This window comes from Macrosteles quadrilineatus, unplaced genomic scaffold (assembly GCF_028750875.1).
Source record: "Macrosteles quadrilineatus isolate MER2022 unplaced genomic scaffold, UCM_ALF_1.0 Scaffold_1__1_contigs__length_201487025, whole genome shotgun sequence".
NCBI classification, from domain to species: domain Eukaryota; kingdom Metazoa; phylum Arthropoda; class Insecta; order Hemiptera; family Cicadellidae; genus Macrosteles; species Macrosteles quadrilineatus.
Genome location: NW_026542594.1, coordinates 28,999,059 through 29,021,003, shown reverse-complemented (window position 1 = coordinate 29,021,003; position 21,945 = coordinate 28,999,059). Strand labels below are relative to the sequence as shown.

Genomic DNA, 21,945 nt, shown 5'->3' with positions numbered 1-21,945 from the left:
ATTAACAGAACTCAAATTCATTTTGGTAAAACATTTCGACCAAAATCGTCCCATTTTTAACTGCTTGTTGTAAACTGCACCTATTGTGATATTTAGCCTCGAATAAACATTTTGAGCATGTGTAGCTTGTTTTGTTCTTATTGCTGTTTGTTTCAAATATTTGTTCATTTGATTTGGTTTAGATTTTAAACTAAAGAATAAAATAAGAATTTTAACATAAATTAACTTAAAATTTACATCTCACTATCTTTATAATACATTTTTTTAGATATTGATTGATATGGTTCTTGAAATGTGAACAGAATCTTTTTAGGAATAGTAACTAATTTTACAAACACAACACTAAAAACCGTTTGAATAAACGGTTTGAAATAAACAGTTTTCATTACAAGATACAGGACTCTAATTTTCAAATTGGTATTTCTTTCCTCTTCTCTATGTAAATATGTTAGTGGCCCCTCTTGCCTTGCATTTGCTTGTCCACATGGGCTACAGTTATATGTACTTGAAACATATCCAGCAAAACCGTACGGGTAACCGGTTCGGTACAAGGGTGAACTGTACTGATAGAAAGTAGTGGCATTGACCAGGATCCTCCAACAGGAAACCTACGACATCGCTGCCTTGAGCCCGTGGCGCTACCGACTGAGCCACCAATTTACACAAAGGTATTTCAAAGTTATTACATAACATTTTGAACCATGAAGCGCTTTGCTGAGTAAGATTAAGATACATTACGATAACTAAATGCCCCGAATAGGTCAATTTTATTTTAAATTTTGATTGTAATTCGAAGATACTATTGTTATATTTTACAAGAATAAACCTGTTTATTTATTAAATTATGTAGGCTACACGTAATAATAAGTACGAATTACATAAATTTTTACTTCAAATGATTAATTATTCTTTAGAAAGAAGAATATTCACCCATAGCTCAGAACTTCAATTAATCTCAAAACATTAGGATTATTGAGTTTGCTCTAATTATGCTCGTGACTTAATCAAAGACAGAAACTAATCATAACTTGATTTGATGGCCAGGCTTGAACCGTTTGATGGAGAATCTCAACCTTAACTCTTGTTAATAGCATCAGATGGGAAGTATGAACTTATGAGCTCACTGAAGACAACAAGTCATAGCAACAATCATATGGCCTGAGCCGGCAATCTTTTAAACAATCGTCGTAGAAGTGATTGTCGTACGCCAGTATTTTTGAATAATCACTACATTTTGATTTCAAAACAAGATTAACGAAACTGAATGTTATTGGAAGTTTGGTTTGAATCTTGAGCATCCCCACAATTTAATAAATGGTTTTAAAACTATAAAATGTTGTGTAAAATTCACATTTAAAAAAATTAGAGAAAAATGTGTTTTATATTTTAGATGTGTAATTTATTATTTAAATTTATTTTCCGATCTTCCGTTCAAAACGTGTGATCGTAGATGTTTGTACAGTACAATATGAACATCAAACGAATGTCAAACAATTTACCTACCTACCTAAAAATTAATAATATTTGTATATAAAGTCCTTTATACATAAGAAATATTTTTTGTTTAAATAATTGTTTTCATTAAAATTACATTAATACTAAGTTTAAACTAAATTATGATGTTATTGGGTTTATTCAAATTTAGCTAATGTGAAATAGTTAAAGCCCTTTGGACAATGAATATTTTAGGTAGACAACAAACTAACCAGTATAATAACACTATTTATTCTCTAGGTAGGTTTTTTGCTTACTAAACTTTGTTCGTCGGAAATTCCTAGAAAACTTCGTTGTTGTACAATACATTTCTGTTATTTATTGTTATTTATTCAAAGGGAATATATAGATACAAATATATGCTTAGAAAACTCACAAAAGGGAATCAAAAGGGTCAACCAATACTTACTGGTATTGAGAGTCTGCAGAGATGTAAATATTTATACAACTGCAGCCTTGTAAAAGAGGTTGGCTGCGACTGGATTCGTCTATGGATTTTCTTATTTGTATACCTAGCCTAGTGTGGAAAACGATTCCGTTCTAGAACCTAGAAAAATAGTAAAATACATTTTGATCGTGTACATTTATCCCTTGTACGCCTAGGCATAAGCTGAATTGTAATAAAAACCAAACATATTTGGGAGGTTTGTAATGCACTAATTTTAAAAGTCAGTCTACTCACATTTTAAACCCAAGCAATTTTGCTACAAAAACTAAGATTATTGCACAAAATGATTGACGATACATAGTAATTGGTCTTAAAATAACTCAAAAATCAAATTATAGTTAATTACATATAATATACATTAGAATATAATAAACAAAAATTATAGTTTGCTTTGATTACGCAAAAGTTTTTGCAGAACGGTTTTAGAGTTTATGTGATTCATTTTTCAGCGAACAAATTAAGTGACTTGACTAGTCCAAGACAGCATTCTATGAAGGCGTGTCAAGCATTGTTGTGTTCTGCCTCCGTATACATCTGTCATCTTATCCTTTGTGTATACCGAGATGTCACCTCCGGCATTGGGACACACACTGTAGCTGTTGTCATTGGTACCGTGTGCTGTACTCTCACGAATGTAATGTTTGACTAAACTACAATTACATAGATTATTAAATTGTTAAATATTTTAAAGTAAGCAGTGATTTCTTTGAGGACATCTTTAAATATGAAACTGTAATATACAAACAGACACTTTTCTGAGTTGTACCAACAAATCTTTTAAATGGAATTGTACTGTTTTTAAGGAATTCCAACGTTTGATGTGTGCAGATCCTTTAGATGCATTTTTATACTGCAGTTTATATTGCTTGAAAATTGTATACGATAGTTATTATTGTAACATAATAGAGGATAGGAATTTATTAAGTTTTGCACCACACCAAATTCTATATTAAGTTCATTGGCCCATCAGTGCCTCAGCCTGAGCTCTGTTCATTAGCATCAAACTTTTTCAAATAATCGTACCTACAGGTATTTTAGAGGTAGGTATTTTAAAAACTATCCCAGTGGAAAATATTTAGTAGGACCTGAGTGGACATGATGCAACACTGAGTTCGTAAGACTAAACGTTTTTAACAATGGATTTAATATTGTAAACAAATGCTTAGGATTTTTATTATAATAACTTGAACACATTTTTGATATCTCACCATATTTAACTAGTAAAAACCTCTATTTTTAATGGAGATTTTCTCCATAAAAAAGACAAATCATATTCCCACAAAAAATTTCAATGATTTTGATTAAACTTTAGAAGTCAATAATTTGGCCCTGTTATAAAAAAAAAATAAATAAAATAGTACAACCCACAAAGCAGTAAAAATTACGTAATTTATTTTTTGTGATTTTGTTCATAAAATATCATAATTATTTCCTCGACCTACCTAATAACAGCTGTTGACAAGTTAATGTGAGAAGAGCTGTTTGTCGGATTGCTGCAACGGTTTGTTTAATCTCCTAGCGAAAATTCCATTTTGTGTTTAACGTAATTCGGTCTTGATATTTTTGAATCATGAAACTGACCTATGTTGAAGTTCTCACACTTGGTAGGATGAGAATTTTACAACACAAGTTTTAAAACACTGCAAAAGAAATGTTTGACCTCACAGCTTGACTCTCTATGAGGAAAACTGTCATGTGAGCATTAACAAATAAGGGCAGTGGAATGTATTTGGTCCATACAAACATAGTATATCCTCTGACTATAAATGTCTGAGAAATAATCGAATATCTGATACCAAGGTATCTTAACGTACTCAGGTCCTGTACATGTAGGAAATAACGCCGCATATGCCGTTGATATAATAACAGGGCTGAAAAGACAATCATTTTATTACGGATTATAAAACACCAAAGTGATACAGAAAAATATTGTTTATTTTTTACAAATCACAATTCAACTATGATCAATAAAATTTATGTCAAATGTATCTAAAATAAAATTACCAAATAGTTTGTTCGTAATGAAAATGTTTTCGATTACAGGTAAACATCATTATCTTGGAAAGTTGTGTATGTGTGTATGTTCAAAGATATAAAGTTCACGTATATCTTGTCAACGTGAATGTATTCGTTAATAATTTATTTTAAATGGTGGAATATCCAAAATTAATTGTCTTCTTAAATTTATATATAATATCTTAATAACATTTTATAGCGTTATTAACAGTTCTTTTCTTTAGACCGGAGAGTAAACTAATTTTAAAGTATAAAAAACTGGAGAGGAACAACAATTATATTAGTAGTAGCAAAATGTAGCCAGTTTTAATTTCCAATTCTTTAACCAATGTTCACAAAAGCGATAAGGTCACACAACTCTTATGTATAAAATAAAAGAAACTAATTTCTTCAGGTTTGAAATTGTTTTAGTCATTGAATAGTGTTTTATATTATTAGTGTTATTACACAGTTTTTTTTATTTATTATTTATTAAGTTTTGCACCACACCAAATTCTATATTAAGTTCATTGGCCCATCAGTGCCTCAGCCTGAGCTCTGTTCATTAGCATCAAACTTTTTCAAATAATCGTACCATTTTTTCAAATGTTTAATTTAATTTTAATTGCTAAGCTATATGTGACGTATTTATGTAACTTTCACAAAATAAAATGTAAACTTATAAATACGTGTTGATTTCTTTGAAAAATCAACATTGATATTATTCTCCTTTACTATACAAATCTCAAGTAAGTGGGTAATTCAGGGCTAGTGGGGAAGCGAGTTGGTTTACTGTAAGTCAGATCTAGACCTGCGTGTGAGCTGGATAATTTTAAGATAAAAATCAGCAATTGTAAATATGAATCAGCATATGATCAACTGAATACAGTGCGCAAAATTAATTCCAGACAATGCGATTCGATTAATTGGTAGACGGAGTGACGGGCGTCTAATAATCTTAAGTGATCAGAAATCTATTATGTTCAATAACAACTGTGTGAAAGTGGGTTTAAGGAAAGTTGTTTTCAAAAGTGTATGAATCTACTTTACCTCAAGAGAAGTGAATGGTGTCAGATTTCTCAAAGGCAAGATGAAAATCACCTATAACTTTGTTTTAGACAGGAAGTATGAGCTGGTCGTCAGTTTATCACTTACGTATAAAATTTTACATAAAAATTTACTAAGAAACTGTCTTATCCTGTATTTTTCAACATGTTTAAAGTTATTTTTGTAAGTGGATGATGTTCGAGGTCATTTTAATTTCATGAGAATTTCGTTATATGATACAGTTGTTTAAGGGAATTGAATTAATTGTAACTTTACAAAACAATCAAACGTAGTTAACACGTAGTAGGTTAAAAATAGACGCTTATTTTGTTTTACAGTAAACCGGGATAATTTCCTTACAGATTCCAAGTTTCAGACAAAATATATCTATGAAGATGTTTTTAAAACAGTATCTTTTTCAAGTTTATATTTTTTACGTCAAAACATATGGCCATGATATAATTTTGTTTACATACATACGAAATTGGGATTATCATTTATACAGTTGTTCATGTTTTAATGAATTCAAGTAAAATATTGTAATGTTAGTTGTATAAAATGTTAAGAAGAAAATTATTTACGTTAGATTTTGTGCTGTGATAGGATTTTGTGTTTTCGTGGTATGTTTTATTAATGTTATAGTAAATTCAAGTAAAATATTGTAATTTTATTTGTTTAAAATGAAAAGAAAAGAATGACCTACGATAGATTTTGTGTTTTCATGTAATGTTTCATTAGTATTTATAATTTTTCGTAGATGCCTCGAAGAGATCTTGCATTAAATGAAAACATAATAGGGAACGCAATGCAAATAATAGGGATATGATGAGAAATAATCGTTTTTACCCTTATCACGGATTTTGAAGTCACGAAGTGACGCTGGCTACTAGTTTTATATTTACTATATTTAAAAAGCAAGCAATACTTTGCTGTTCTGACAATTTAAAATGATTTTTATGAATTTTATGTCGTACTTCAATGGTATGCATGTGCATTTCAACTTTATGCAGAAAACATAAAGTTCTGTTAGGCCTAATTTGTTATTGCAACCATATATAAACGGAATGCATTTGACAATTAAACATTTTATTATTCTCTGGTATAAAGAGGGTGGTAGTAATAATCCCCCAACGTTAATAAAATACTGTATTTACAAAACATTCTTTGTCTTTTAATGATATTATAAATTACTCCATTATAAGGAATGGCATAACAAGCAAATAATATACTTTCTAAGTTAACCTATCACTCAAAGACATAATAACAACAATTAATCGTTAAATATACTGTTATACATGTTTGTTTAATTTTCTATTTTACATGTACTTTTATAAAATAAAATAAATATCCTAACAATTAACCCTTTTGACAACATTGACATTGTATACATTCGTATCATAAGAGTTGACTTAATAAACTATGTTAGTAAAAATATCATGTCCATTTAGTTGCAAATTATTTCCAATACATTACAGAATAAAACGAACAAATATTTCAACTATTTACAAAAGATACACTTTCAGCGAACGACCATTTTCTTGGAGAGAAAATCACGTCACCCTTGTGAGCAGAAGAAGAACACTCAGGATTGTGGGACTGATGACGTCACCAGCAGCTGTGTTTCTCACTGTAATAAAACAAGCTTGTCAGTTCAACGAAAATAAGGTTCGTCGTCTATGAATTGGCTGAACCAATAGTATTATACGCTTCATAGAGCTATCTATTATATTATTATTTAGATAATGGTAAATCAATTTATTAGGTTATTACATCAAAGGGTTATTAACGCAAATCTTACTGAAGGATATGTTTTTTCTTTCAATTTTGTAACTTTTAACTTATTTGTAATAAATTACCTTAGCTTATAAATTGTATCAGATATATTAATTTATTGTGACCATCTAATCGTATGACTTATAAGCATCTCTTTCGATTTTGTCTTTTTAAATTTTAAACCTTTATCAATAACCTTAATTTTAATAGATTTCTAATCGATGTTTTAATTTGTTAATAAAGTGTTTACATCAACTATGGTAACTGTTTGCACAATATATGTAGCCTAATCTAATTGATACCATTCCCATATCGATAAAAGTAAAAATTACTATGTAAAGAGGGTAATTGAAAACTTGTTTATAGCTATGAAAACAGTTATGCCAGCGTTATCATGTGGCTTTATGCACGAGTAACTATGCAGCAAACAGTTTTCTCACAATGTGACTGTCTTGCTAGTCCGAGCTCTAGTAGGTTTATTCATTATGAACAATAACAAAACCCAGTTTCAGTATTATCTCTAACTCCTCCACATTCCCATCAACATTCGCAGAAACTACAAGTCAACAACGATGTGGCTAAGCTTGCTATTGTTCATTATTCTGTGGTAATATTCAACAAACAAACTTTTTATTGTGCTATCTAACTTTGAGCTATAACGGTGTGTTTAATGAGTTATTTATGAGTTTAGATTTCCAATTAAGTATAACAATCAATTTTGTCTAAACGATACACGGTTCATAACTTCAAGGTAGATTAATTTAAAATTACTTATACAAATAATTATTGTATAAGATTCTCACTTATAGAAAGAAAGTATCTTTTTTGTATTAATGTTTTGTAGGAATAAAAAAAGTGTTTGATAATGGTACACTGTTGAAATACGTTAATATTTGTATTATGAATTCCAGACAAAAGAAGAAAAATACTAACAAATTAAACCACGGAATGTGATCTATATTCCTACATTACAGTAAATCCATTACAGTAGGATGTGTAAATGAGGGATCATTTACAAGCAATATTATTCTTATAAGCAAGAATAAATTTTAAAATTTATTCTTACAGCTTATCGCTTACTTTCCGAATAAATATAAGCCAACGTAAACTTTCTTCATCAACAACTCATTTAGAGATACGTAAACTGCCTTACGTGAAACCTAATTGTTTTAAACTATACAATTGCAATAAGTTACGTCAGGGACAGTTAGGAATAACGTGAGTAAGCTTTTAAAACAAATTGCTTGTTATTAGATTAAACCAATTGCTTGATTATTTATTACTATACGTCAGACCACTGGCCTTGAGGCTAGAGCTCAGCGCCTCTCTCCTTGAGGTTCTGATTCATAGGCTACCAATCAAAATTAGCTTGTAGCTCGAATTGTAGTCCGAAGCCGGTGACTCCACAAGCAAACAAAAATTGGTTCCCTTAAAATCTACATAATAATGTCTATCACCATCCAATGAAAATAATGTCTATCAGCAATTGAAATGAAAAAATCTTCTTTATCGAGGTGAGTTTATGATCTCATTGCCCTTTATTACAGTTAAACTCTACAAAGACGATAAAGAAAAACTATGGTAGTTCTTGTAGAATACCTAGCAGCATAGCCTCTCTGTTGGTGACTAGAGGGGTCTCCACTACACTCTCGCGGTCCCCTTTCCACAGTACGGGTGAGACACTCGCCACGCAGCGCACCTTCATACTGCCATGGAGAAACAACGGTGGTGCAGCGGGGAGGCGAAGACCCAGGGATGTCGTGACTAGCCCGTGTGGATGGACAACCCGGGGGTGTTGGTACAGAAACTCATGGTTAGTCACCTGCGGAACAACAACAAACATCTTAGGGGATGCAACTAGATAGGTGTTACGTAAACCACTCTACTGTTCTTTACATTCTGACGCATCAGGTATTTGATCTAAATAACTATCAAACGATTTTCACCCATATGTGTGTGCATGGATTGTAAAGCTAGACATGATAATAAATCCCAATAGGTATGTAACTATTGTGAATTGGATGGATGGAGAAATATGACTGATACACTTCGTATGACGAATAAAATATTATCTCCTATAATTTTCATAACTATTCAGCACTTAATCAAATATCTGTTAATTGGTTGCTCGATGCTAGTAGATTTTTTAATGCTTCAGCTATCCTTGCTGAATCCATATTTGTTCTATTTTACACTGCATTTTTAAAACTTGTAAATAGGTCTTAAGTTTACAATATTATTATTTTTTGCAACGATGATTTAATAGTGTTACATGACATACAACTACATATACAAATTCATTTATTAATTTACTTCTTGAATTGAATTGAAAATATATCATAAGCACGGAGCAAGAGCAAGCATCATATGGAAAATACCTACTAAGGATCTACCCTTGATTAATCTGAACTATGGAAACGGTTTCAATTAATTTAGGTGTTTGGCACAAACAATACGTCATGAGGCCGATCATACATAGCCCCTGGTAAACCACTCCAACATCAGTAAACCCTGGTCTGATTTAATAAATACTTTATAACAAGAGACCAGACCTCTTTGTCGTTGATGAGCCAGTAAAGGTCTGAGGCTGGGTAGGACTTGCCCGATGTGCAGTTGAGGTCTATCTCATCACCTATCATATAGTGAGACCTCTCGCCAGAGATGTGAGGTCCGTTACTGGGGAGGTCTGAAACAGAACCAAGGAAACGTAAAGAAATAAATAAATAACTATAAGAAACAACAAAATGTTGAAAGGTACAGACCTAGTAAAAAAACCCCTAACATCAAAGTCAAAATGTCGCATGCAGAGGTGGATCATACATATTTTAGCCGGGAATATGAGAAAGAAACGTAGCGTCTCATATAAATCTTCCTTGCCTACTTATCCCTTGAGTGGGAAGAGAAATGAAGGAAAGCAATAAAAAGAAATAGAATTGTATATCAGCTGATCAGCTGTCGCCACAGTGATACATGGACCTGGTTGCCATGGTAACGGCAACAACAGCCTCGTTGGCATGCTTGTTTGAGGAATCTGAATCTGTTATGAAGAATATAAAGACATCCTTTAATAACCATTACCGTATGTATGAAAACAATTTCCTAAATTACACTATAGCTGCGTTGTAGTTATTATTTTATATCAAAAATATACATTAAACGTTGAATTCCGTAGAAATAGTTTAGCTATATACTTTTGTAACAACCTGAAAAGTTAAAACAATATCTACTCTCATAATAATTCAATTTTAAAAATTGTTGTACAACTTTATACAGTTCTACTGGGCCGATTTTATTAATTAGTAGTTTGTTGGAAAACTGGATCCTTTAGATTTTAAAATAATGATAACAGATTTTTAAGGATTTATGGCGAAGGATAAAAAACGTGCTTTTCAAAAGAATACATTGAAAACGTGGATTTTCACATGTCTTATTTGGAGGAAATTTTTTGCTGCCTTTATTGAGTATTTTCAAGAAATGCATAATACTAGTTTGTAGAAAAGTTACTTCTCTTTCAGAATATCACCTCCCACTTTCATAGATTTCTTCACGATTTAAATTTAAAAGTTGTTTGTAAAAAGGGTAATCAATCTCCAAATTTATAGTGGTGACGAAATGCTAAATTAAAGATATTTTTGTTATACTTTGTACAACTAAATCTACAGTTCTACTAGACCAATTTTATTAATTGATAGGTCAATGGAAACCATCATCCGTGTGGAGTTGCAAATATTATAAAAGTTTGATTTTTTGAAGATTTATGGGAGTAATGGTTTGCCGGTATGAATCATCTGTTCATATGGCACATATGTTAATAATTAGCAGTTGATTGTTGTATTGGTATTTCCTTGATTTTTCTTCGTTTACATTTTGTTGTTTACAATTTGCATTTGGTGTTAATGTGTGGCTTAAGTAATGTGTATGTTTCTAAAGTTATGTGTTTAATCTGTACCATTAATTATTATTAGTGAGTAAAATAATGTATGGATTCCTTAATCATATTTTTCTAGAAATCATTGTAGTTACCTATAACGGACTTTGTTGCTAGTTAAAGAATAATGTGTGAATAGGATGTAGATATTGTTTGTGTATTCATTTTCAGGCTACGATTAATAAATATAACATCAACAACTACAAAACCAGCCCCATCAAGTAACGTCTATAATGGTTGTTTTCAGTACCTACCATGACTTCATTACCATCGATTGATAAACCCATCCAGTTGCTGAATTGAAGATAGTTTATTTGAAATTCTTAAGTAATGACGAATGCTAAGGGGTTTTAATCATGATGGGCTATCTAACTCAACTTGAAACGAATTTCGTCAACATTATGTCTATTAATTTTTGCATTATGACAAGTTGTTTTACCTTTTGTTTCATTAATTTGAGTTTGTTTTATTGTAAAGGATTTAATTGCATTGATATAACACTATCCAGCTCTCCTGAATATAGCTTTGAGCTGATATAAAAGTGGTAAGTAACACTTTTGTAAACAGATAGTACAATTAATTGTTTGACATTTAAGTAAACAAAAACCTATCCGTACGAATTATTGCACATGGAAATGTAACGGGTTTTAAGAACACAGTTGAAATACTAGACTCGCAGACAGTTAAAAACACAAGTAACATCGAAAGTATGTATCGATTGGTTCACCCTGAAATCACTTCGTCTTTACTTCCAAATTCTTTTGACCCAGTGGTAAGAAAATGTTTCCAACCCTTTGAACTCTCAGATCCATATTTTGACGTTCCTGGAGAGGTTGACGTTTTGCTTGGAGCTGATATAGTTGACAATGGGCAGAGTTCTACCCCTCGAAGTATGCCTACTTTCTTACATAGCGTTTTGGTTAGGTTTTAATTTAACCTAATAGAGTTCATCAACCAAGAACATGCGCTATTAATTCCTTGCTATATTCTAGTTATAAACGATTTTGTAAGATTCTACATAAGACTAACAAAAGTAGAAACTCATTTCTGAAAAGAAGTTATACAAATAATTACCCACTTACAACGGGAGATCCCAGTTTGGTGGTAGATAATCAAACTTTAACGAAAGACAAGATTATTTCATTTGATATAAGTTCACCCTATTTTGGCGGATATCAAGGAAACAGCAATTCTTCAAAATCGAACATAACTAGATTAGACCAGGATCTCACGTTACCAAACTAGTTGTAAAATTTAAGATGAAAAAGGCGTTTTAATGATGACCCAAAACTCTATTGTAAATGTAGATGAGAAATAAAAACCTTTTGAAGCTAAATAAACCCCTGATGTGGGTTTTGGTGGTCAATTATGTTTATTACATAGTCAATATATCACCATTCTTTACATTATATTTTTGAAACTTTTTGTTCCCCAATTTATAATGTCAATATAAATGCTTTTTGGGATTCTTTAACTATTGAGATGGTTTATATGTTAATTCTATGTTTTTTTTCATTCCACTATTAATCTACTGTAATTTATTCCCTTCCTATGAATAAAAGCTCACTTGTTATCACTCACTCATTCAACTTGAATTTAATTGCGTAAATGAATTACATCGAAAGTTATAATAAGTTTTGAGGATAACAGTTAAGTATTTTCGTCGATAAAATGTCTCCCAGGGTTGTTGGGCTGAGCCGAGCTCCATGCAACTCACATTCTGTGATTTTCCCCAGTATCACGTCAAAGTTTGAGGAGTGGTTGCCATGGAACTGCTTACAAAAGGTCTTCTTCTATATCCAACTTGCGGTGTTTCATCTCAAACATGTGTGTGTAGCTTTGGGAGATAACCTTTAATCTCAAGTATATTGAAGATCTATTTTGAAATCAGAAGTATTGTTATATTTCCACCTGCATGTGATCTAATTAATTATTGAAAATTTAACGATCAACAATAAAATGCATACCTATGTGTTGGCTATCTAAGACCTATTGTTAACATAACTACATTATTTTGTACATAACTACTGTGTATTTTAATAACTATATAACTTTTCATAAAATTATAGCTATAATTAGTTATTTATGATACTGTAATTATATTACCAACTATCCCTACTATTTTGGCACAATGTATGCTGTAACTTAATCTTTTAGATACGGAAGTAAACATTCCGTTATATTGACCAGCTGTCTCCAATGTTGTATTAAAATAGAAGATAGTTTAATTAACCACTCTCAGAGTAAAATTTCAAAGTTTCCTATTAGTTGTTCATACTATAGTAGCCTACGTGATTCAAAAGAGGCTAGAACATTATTTTAATTGTAAGCCTATTCAGTTCGGCACATTCGACAGAAATGAGTAATTACAATCTATACACTATTGCCGGTTCATTCAAACTGTGCTTATTTTTGCTATAAATTGGTGTAAAATACATGCATTTATGCGATCTTGTTTGTAGCTGAGTTGCTACCGGTTTCAACTCACATTGGAGTCATCTTCAGGCAAATATAAGATGTCTTCTCGCTTCATCCGAAGGTCGTCAATAGACGTGTAGGTGTTTGTGTTTTGTTTATTTATCTATATGTATTGACGACCTTCGGATGAAGCGAGAAGACATCTTATAACTGCCTGAAGATGACTCCAATGTGAGTTGAAACCGGTAGCAACTCAGCTACAAACAAGTTCGCATAAATGCAGGCATTTTACACCAATTTATAGTATTTAAATGCGATCAGGAGGCTAAAATTCAATATAATTATTTTTGCTGTAAAAACTATGACGAACTTATCTTGGGGCTGGCATATCTACTTCTGTTGATGGCCAAAGCTGTTACTTAGAAAATTTTAAGGATGTACAATGTTATTTATTTATTAAACAAGAATACATTAAGCCATCTCAATGATAACCCGATTACAAAGGCTTTCTTCGGTTGTAGTACGTTATTAATATAAGTATGAGAACAGGTAGAGCCTTACTCACAGACGACCTCTAGATGACCTGAGCCCTGCACTGAGGCGAAGGAAGGTGCTTCTGCAGACACTTCACACCTGTAGTTGGCTGACGTCTTTAGGTTCACCTTGTTGAGGGTCAAAGTCGTGTCATTCGACTCTTTGTGCTGCAACAATCACCTAACCAATTAATATTTGTCATAGTTTGTATGTATACAGGGTGGTAATAAAGTCCGAAGACAGTTAAATATTTTTTAAACGACAACAATAAATCAATAAGATTTGGTACATCAACAGCACACCTTAAAAGTTATCCATGAAGAAGGTGCTCCGTCCAAATCCCAGTTGATATCTTCAGTGACTGCGGGAGCTTTCAATGACCATTTTATTGACTCCGTCCAGCAGACCAGAGATGCTATCAACGGTTCAGCCACTTCTGCCCTAGAGATGCTGGAGAAACGTGACCCTGCAGCCTCACGGTTCAACATTACCCTTTTATCCTGTGAAAGTGTGATACGGGTGGTCCAGAAGCTCAACAACTCTCCAAGCAAAGATATATTTGAGGTATCTGTCAATCTTATTAAGAGTGTGTTTCCTAGCATTGTTAAGCCTTTTCCCTATTGCCTGAACCTATGTCTCTCTGAAGGAGTCTTTACCCAAAGACTAAAGATTGCCAAAGTTATACCTATCCATAAGAAAGGTGATCCAAATAGTCCAGAGAATTTCCGCCCTATTTCCGTACTCCCAGTATTTTCAAAAATATTTTAATCTGTAATTAAGGATCAGTTGTACAAATATTTTGAAGAGCACAATCTACTCATGACCGGCCAGTGTGGCTTCAGGGCGGGTCTCTCGACCATAGATGCTCTAGATAAGCTTGAAGCAGTAGTACTGCATGGATTTGAGGCTGGAGGCTTTACTGGGGCCATCCTGTGTGATCTCAGTAAGGCTTTCGACACGGTCGACCATCAGATACTGCTGGATAAATTGAATTTTTATGGAGTAAAGGGCTCTGAACTCAGGCTCATGGAGTCATACATGGCTGGGCGTGAGCAGAGGGTGCTCATAAATGGGCATATCTCTAGCCCTGGTCAGATTACTCATTCTCGGCCCCCTTTTGTTCATTATCATGACCAATGACCTCATTCCAAATTTTGGAGGAAATGTCGTATGCTATGCTGATGACAATACTCTTTTCAGTTTCTCTAAAGACCTGATAATTCTAAATGGTCAAATGTCTGAGTCCATGGGGATAGCATCAGCATGGTTCCGAGCTAACTTTTTTTAAGTTAAATGAAAGTAACCCATGGTGATGGTTTTCGGCGTCAACCGCGTCGTCAGTTGTATTTCACTGCCAGTTCCTGCCAGCTCAGCCTAGCCACTGAGGATGCCATTTCATAGTAAGGGCGAAACGTCTGGCAGTGAAATACAACTGACGACGCGGTTGACGCCGAAAACCATCACCATGGATTTCAATGACAACGGCCGCGAAAGCCTACGCATGAAGATAAATGAAAGTAAATCCCAAACCATTGTTTTCACTTTAAATCAGATGGATCATGAAGTTTCAAATGTTAAATTACTAGGTCTATATTTGGATCCAAAGTTAGACTGGCACTGTCATATTTCTCATGTCTGCAGTCGCTTGTCTAGGGTAATTTTTCTCCTGAGGAGACTTAGAGACTCTGTACCCAAGGAATGGTTAAAAAAGCCTATGTTGCTTTTTTTTAGAGTGTACTTCTGTATGGTTTGCGTCTGTGGGGCTCCGCATCTGGGGTCGAGAGGGTCATGCTTCTGCAAAAGAAAGCAATAAGGATTGTGAATGGTGCAGATTATCTGGACCATTGTAAACCAATCTTTGTTGCCGAGTCCTTGAAGACAGTTTACAATCTCTTCATTTTGCAGAGTCTCATGTCATGTAAGAGGAAGCTTGGCACTCTCGAGCTCAGAGGCGAGGTCCACCACTACAACACTAGGAATAAGCAGGATCTAAACATACCTTATGTTAGACTAAAGAAAACCCAGGCTAGTAAGGAAATCTTGAGCTTGAAATTAATGAAAAAATTGCCTTGTACAGTTCGGAACCTGCCAATCACTAAATTCTAAAAGAGGGTGAGGGAGTTTTTATTGGCTAACCCACTGTACTCAATCCATGAGTTTTTTGAACTTCCTGAGAACTTGTAAGTATGTTTTTTTATGAGTTTTGCAAGTGTGGTTTTATTTTATTTTCTATGCATGGAGTGTTGCAGGAACAAGCAATTCATGTAATTTTTGAAATTGTTTAGTACTCTTACTTAGTTTTAGTTTTTTTGAGTTTTTCCATACATGTGTCATGTTCACGAAATAAAGCATTTCATTTCATTTCATTTAATTTTGCGCAGGATCAACCTTTTGAAGTGCGATTTGCGGTATTGTATTCTACTAAAAAAGACCTTTCATTTGATGTGCATATTGACCTATGCTTCCATTTGAGATTTTCTTCCGACTCCTTGTGGGCCGTCCCCCTGAAGAGTTATTGGATCACTGAATATGTGTTAAGATAAGGTTTTATGCTCTGTAACTTTGTACCAAGTATTGTAGCTCTATCTGCATTATTTTTTTTTATATTTAACTGTCTTCGAACTTTATTACCACCCTGTATATCTATTATAAATATATATGGTGAATGAGATAAGTGGTTAGAGTTTAAAAAAACTCTAAAATGCGCCACTAATTTATAGGTATATAAATAAGTGAAATAAAAAAAGGTATTCTTCAAACTCATAGACTTATAAAAAAAACTCACAACTTAAAAATATACTTAAGTAAAGTCTCACAAATTAAGTTGAATGTAATGAACTTTGTTGTCATTAAGTTTGCATTTCAAATTGTGTTGATGAATCTGATAATTGAGGGTACTTTAGATATACATTAGATATATTTAAATATCGACACAATTTTAAGATAGCGCCTCTATAAGAGATTCTTTGGTTGTTTTTACATTTCTCAGGCATGTAAAAAGATGATATTTTGTCTATACCTAAAGCTTGCAGCAATTTCAAAATGTACTCATATCAAACTACATATCGAAAACTTTATTTAATATCAGGGTCGTTTTATTCAAACAAACAAGGTAATTAATTACTATTACCTCGTCTTTAAGTACAATTAGTTGGTCTAGTGATATCACGAGTCAGAACAATCCGCACAACTGGCTCCAGGTCTCGCAGGTGATGATAAGGTCCGGCCAATTTGTTTCTTCAGCCTTCTGATTTATGGCCACTTTGGTTAACATTTTGCTTGTTCTTGCTTCATCTTACTGGCTTTGTTACGGATACGAAGTGTACGGTATGCATAATCAAACGCGGATAATGGCCGTTCTTCCCATTGAAATTGCCTAGTTATCGATTGTGTTAGCATTTACATTTAATTATAAAGAAAACGAATTAGATTATTGTTTCATAATAGATATGTTATAGTACATTCAAAACCCTATTCCCGGTAAATAATGTTGAATCCTTTTGATAGATGTTATTATTATCAGGGGTTTTTTTAATTAGCTCGCATACTGAATTATTTACAGCTTATTTTTAGTGAATACTGAAGCAAACTTTAAATAATGTTTTGTGTTCTTCATGAGGAAGCGATTTGTAGAGAAACGTTGTTCGTATAAGGTTTATTATACCCACATTAATATATTTTTTGCATTTATGTGAAATATTGTACTGTACTTGAAAAGACACTTCCCGTAGTAAAAATGTCAAAATGTCAAATATTCCCTGGAATGAACATTCTTTTCTCAATAAAATAGCTTCAGTTGCCTACTCCATCTATTAAATTGTAACATGAGCTTATTAGGCGGACAGTGTTGTTGACAAATATTGTAAAAAGTTTAAAACATCTGTTTCTTCCAAGCGATTTTTTTGCTCCTATATCGGACTACGCCTTTCGATATGGATACCAAATCATCAGGTCACAACTTCCAGAGATTTTGACCTTTGTTGAGTTGATCACGTCAAGGGCTACAAAAAGCACATAAAACGTCAATAAGGATACAACAAGCTGTAGGCCTACAAACACTAATGTGATGAGTGCCAATTCTCGACCTCATGTGTAGACTAGTAAAGAATTTGACTCGGCTTTGTGTGCTTTTTGAAAACGTTGACGCGACAAATTTTACAATGGTATGATTTTCTAGTTAGCTTAGTCAAATTAATTTCAACACTCTCACACTCACATTAACGTTGATACCCTCCACTTTATACGAGATTTGCTGAGGATTGTACTTGGGGACGTATCTGTAAAACTCCTCGTTCTCGCGGTACCACTTGACAGAGTAGAGCTTCTCCAGGCCGTCCAGCTGGTACTGGCACTCTAGAACAGCTGTTTCTCCCTTCAACCTGTATGGAGGGACCTTGACTCTTAACAGCTGCAGACACTCTGAGCCTAAAATCATATAACAACTGTTAGTCCAGGAAAAATACGACAAATTACCCTTAAACCTGGGCAAAATTGCTTCACAAGCGATTGAAGTGGTATTCAACACAGAAAATAATGCTTTATAACATATCCAAAATCCGACAAAATCTGACCATGGGAAATTTCTAAAAAATCAAATTCAAAATGGCGGCAAAATTTCATATTTTTGTGATATTTGTTTTAGGACTTTTGGCGGTATGGGATGACGGAAAGCACATATACATAAATTAAATATCAGATTGGATGTTGAAATATCAAATATTTACAAGAATAGACTTTATTAAAACGACAAGGGCATATTTTGTATGTACATTTTAGTTTCCATAGTTACTTAAAAAGAACTAAATTTAATAGGTTTTCTTGGACAAACTATTCATTTAAATAACTGTTATCATTTTGTTTCAATGTTCTTACATTCATTGATCTGGCACTCCCCTCAAAAAGTAGGACAAGACAGGCCATTATGTTTACATCCACAGTTGCACAATGGGTTATAAAAGAAGAATGGACCAGTTTCAATAATCACTCTAGGGTTGGCGGTATTTCAGATACTGTACGGTAGTACGAGTTTTTGCACCAAGAAGGACATTATTCGCAGACGTTTGAACAAATATGTGAGAAATAACTATTCTAGGAAACAGTAAACATGAATACTATAGTATGAAACATCAAACATATCAAAACAGGCAATGCAAAAAGACTACAAAACAATTACCCCCATACATTTCTTATGGACGTTTCGTAATTTGAACATTTTTTTAGATAATTTTTCTTATATCTCCAGATTTCACTAATGCTTGCAGTTTGTTCTAGCCTTAAAATATTCTGTGATAAAAGGGTTTACATTTGAGCTATTGATCATTAAAATCGGATGATTTAGAAACGAGCTACAAACCCTATATTAATATTAAATTTAGCTTTTTAGATATACATTTTTATTAAAAGATGTATATCTCGGGTTGTTAATATGTCACCTAGTTCATTCTGGTCTCAAATTACTCAGTGAATCTTTGGCTTTAATTTTATTAACAATTTATTAAAATCTGATGAATTTTAATTGAGTCACGAATCTTTATTTAACAGTAGATTATTTGTTTTTCAAGATTTGTCTTTAGTTTTAGACATATATCCCCAATTCTAAATAACTTCCAAAAATCTTTACGGTCTTAAATAAATAGTAACATTATTGACTTTTGTTTTAGCTATGGATTACTTATTGGGAGTTATTAGAATTGGGAATAAATGGCTTAAACTAAAGACAAATTTTGTAAAATAAATAATTTACTGTTAAATAAAGATTCATGACTCATTTTAAATTTGTCGGATTTTATTAAGTGATACATAAAATTAAAGCTAAACATCCACTGAGAGAGAAATTCTTTATTTACAACAAATTATTTTGAAGCATTACATAAAGGAAATAAAAAAAATATCACATGGGTCACAATGACCTGTGCGTGATAGAGAACGCTGCAAAATAATTTGTTGTAAATAAAGAATTTCTCTCTCTCCACTGAGTAATTTGAGACAAGAAAGAACTTGGTGACATATTAGCGACCCAAGATATACATCTTTTAATAAAAAATTATTTTTAAAAAGTTAAATTTAATATAGTGTTAGGGTTTGTAGCTCGTCTATAACACGTCCGATTTTAATGATCAATGGCTTAAATAAAAACACTTTTATCGCCAAATATTTTAAGGCTAGAACAAACTGCAAGCGTTAGTAAAAACTTGAGATGTAAGAAAAATTATCTTAAAAAATTTTCAAACTACGTTACGTCCATAAGAAATGGATAAGGGAGAATTTTCGTTTGAATACATCTTCAAAACGAAAAATTATATTTAAAAACGGATTTTAGCATTGAAATCAGCGTGAAAATCTAATATATAATGATGTGTCACAACACTATCATTACGTTTAAAAATTTACTGTATATTTATATCCAATATGGCGGAACCAATATGGCAGATCCAAGATGGCGGCCAAAATGTGTTCCCTATCAAAAGGACTAACCACACAATAAATATCGGTGGTAATCTCAAATAATAAATAACAAATAAGTGAATATCTCAAAAATATGCATGAAAATGCATGTGATATATTTTTTAATGTGTCCAATGTTGGGGATAACTCACATTTTTAATTGTTATTAGAGGGGGTTTCCTGTAGACCGATTTTTGGCAACTTTTAGTACGTCACTCTGCGCACCTAACACTATACCAAATAAAACCGTACAATGTTTTCTTGTATTGTTTTAAGGCCATATCCCATATTTATCTGACTATTGGTGTTTTAAAATAAATGGCTCTTAAGAAAAATAGCCGCCATTTTAAAGTTTACTTTTAGACACTTTCTCATGGTCAGATTTTGTCGGATTTTGGATATGTTGTAAAGTGACATTTGTTGAGTCGAATACCACTTCAATGGCTTATGAAGCAATTTTGCCCAGGTCAAATCATAATTTTACTAGACTATGTATAGAACTGGTTGCAGAATTGAGCTACAGTTTTCTTTGTATGAGAACTGTAAGTTCAATCACTTAAACCTGGAAACTCTACATAAAATACTATAAAAGGTATAAATACTATAAAATAGGTATAAATACTATAAAATACTATAAAAGGTTCACTTTATTCAATCTATTATGAACATTTAAGCAGCCAGTTTGAGTATGTAAATTATAAAAAAATACTAAATATTTATGAAGCAGTGATACCGCTGCCATTTCCAAATGTATTTAGTTCATGTATAACATTACAAAAAGGTATAGTGACACCCAATAAATACTCAAACATGGTGATCAATGAAAAACCATAAGTGATGAAATTTAATTTCAATATTTTCCAAAGATTCAATAGGATATTCAAGAACAAATAAGTTGTTGGTTTTTGAGAAGCATTTATAATGTGAATAAAATAATATTTACGTTGTTTCCTTTCCTTTTAGTATAAATGTAAATCAAACATTTAAAAAACAAACGCTAATACACCATTATAACACACTCTCCTAAACGGAGCCTTACCTTTGATTCAATATTATTAAGTCGAAAGGTGTCTTACGATTGGTTATATAATGTATAATACTCGCCTTTGGCTCGCTGGGGGCTCCGCCCCCAGGCCCCCTTTTTTGGTTGGGGGATAGTTGGAAATTACCTCAGGGGACAATATTTTGTCTAGGAATGTTTTCAGCGTCTAAATATTATGATAACTTAGCAGTTGCTAGGTAATTCATAAAGGGTATTTTATTACGGGGCTCCGCCCCCAGGCCCCCTTTTAATAGTAGCCGTGATGAGAAATTGTCACGGGGGACAGGATGTTGTCCGGAAACATTTTTGCTTTTTGCGTAAAAGACGTAGTGATAACTTGGCAGTTGCGAAGTTAAAAACTACCTTTTTGAATGAAAACCAACCATTTTAAATTTTTTAGCACGTTGAAATTATAGAAGGTCACTCAAAGGATTTTCTTTTCAACGTTAAGACCATAAAAAGTACATATATATGTACGAAAAGTCGTTTTATAAATTAAAAACACCAAAAAAATCAAGAATTTTCACAATTTTTCGAAGTAGGGCGTTTTTTGAAGGTGAAGGAGTAAGATTTTCGATATGATCCCTTATTTGAGAAAAGTGTCTTGTAGAAAATTTAATTCTGAACCTACAATTTCCCCTCAATTCGATTCTAGCTCTTACCGTTTTCGAGCTACAGCAGTTTTAAAAAAACGTGTTTTTCCCAAAAACTAGGGTTTTAAGGGATTTCTTTTAATGGGTTTCGGTTGGAAAAAACTAAATTTTGGGACTTTCTGGATGGTTTGGTACCCAGACAAACCTTTACAAAAAATTTCAGCTCCGT

General features: G+C 32.6%; 1 protein-coding gene across 2 annotated transcripts in view; it reads right to left on the bottom strand.

Moving 5' to 3' along the window:
- Positions 1–6,180: 6,180 nt before the first annotated feature.
- LOC128982141 (uncharacterized) overlaps positions 6,181–21,945 on the bottom strand; it is a 132,857-nt gene continuing 117,092 nt past the window's right edge. For both annotated transcript variants that reach the window (XM_054401203.1, XM_054401197.1), the window contains exons 3-7: positions 17,854–18,062; positions 13,669–13,804; positions 9,310–9,443; positions 8,357–8,579; positions 6,181–6,611 (exon numbers count right to left, since the gene is read on the bottom strand). In XM_054401203.1, the coding sequence (XP_054257178.1) occupies positions 6,535–6,611; positions 8,357–8,579; positions 9,310–9,443; positions 13,669–13,804; positions 17,854–18,062 (779 nt within the window). In that variant the 3' untranslated portion in view covers positions 6,181–6,534. The remainder of the gene's footprint in view (positions 6,612–8,356; positions 8,580–9,309; positions 9,444–13,668; positions 13,805–17,853; positions 18,063–21,945) is intronic.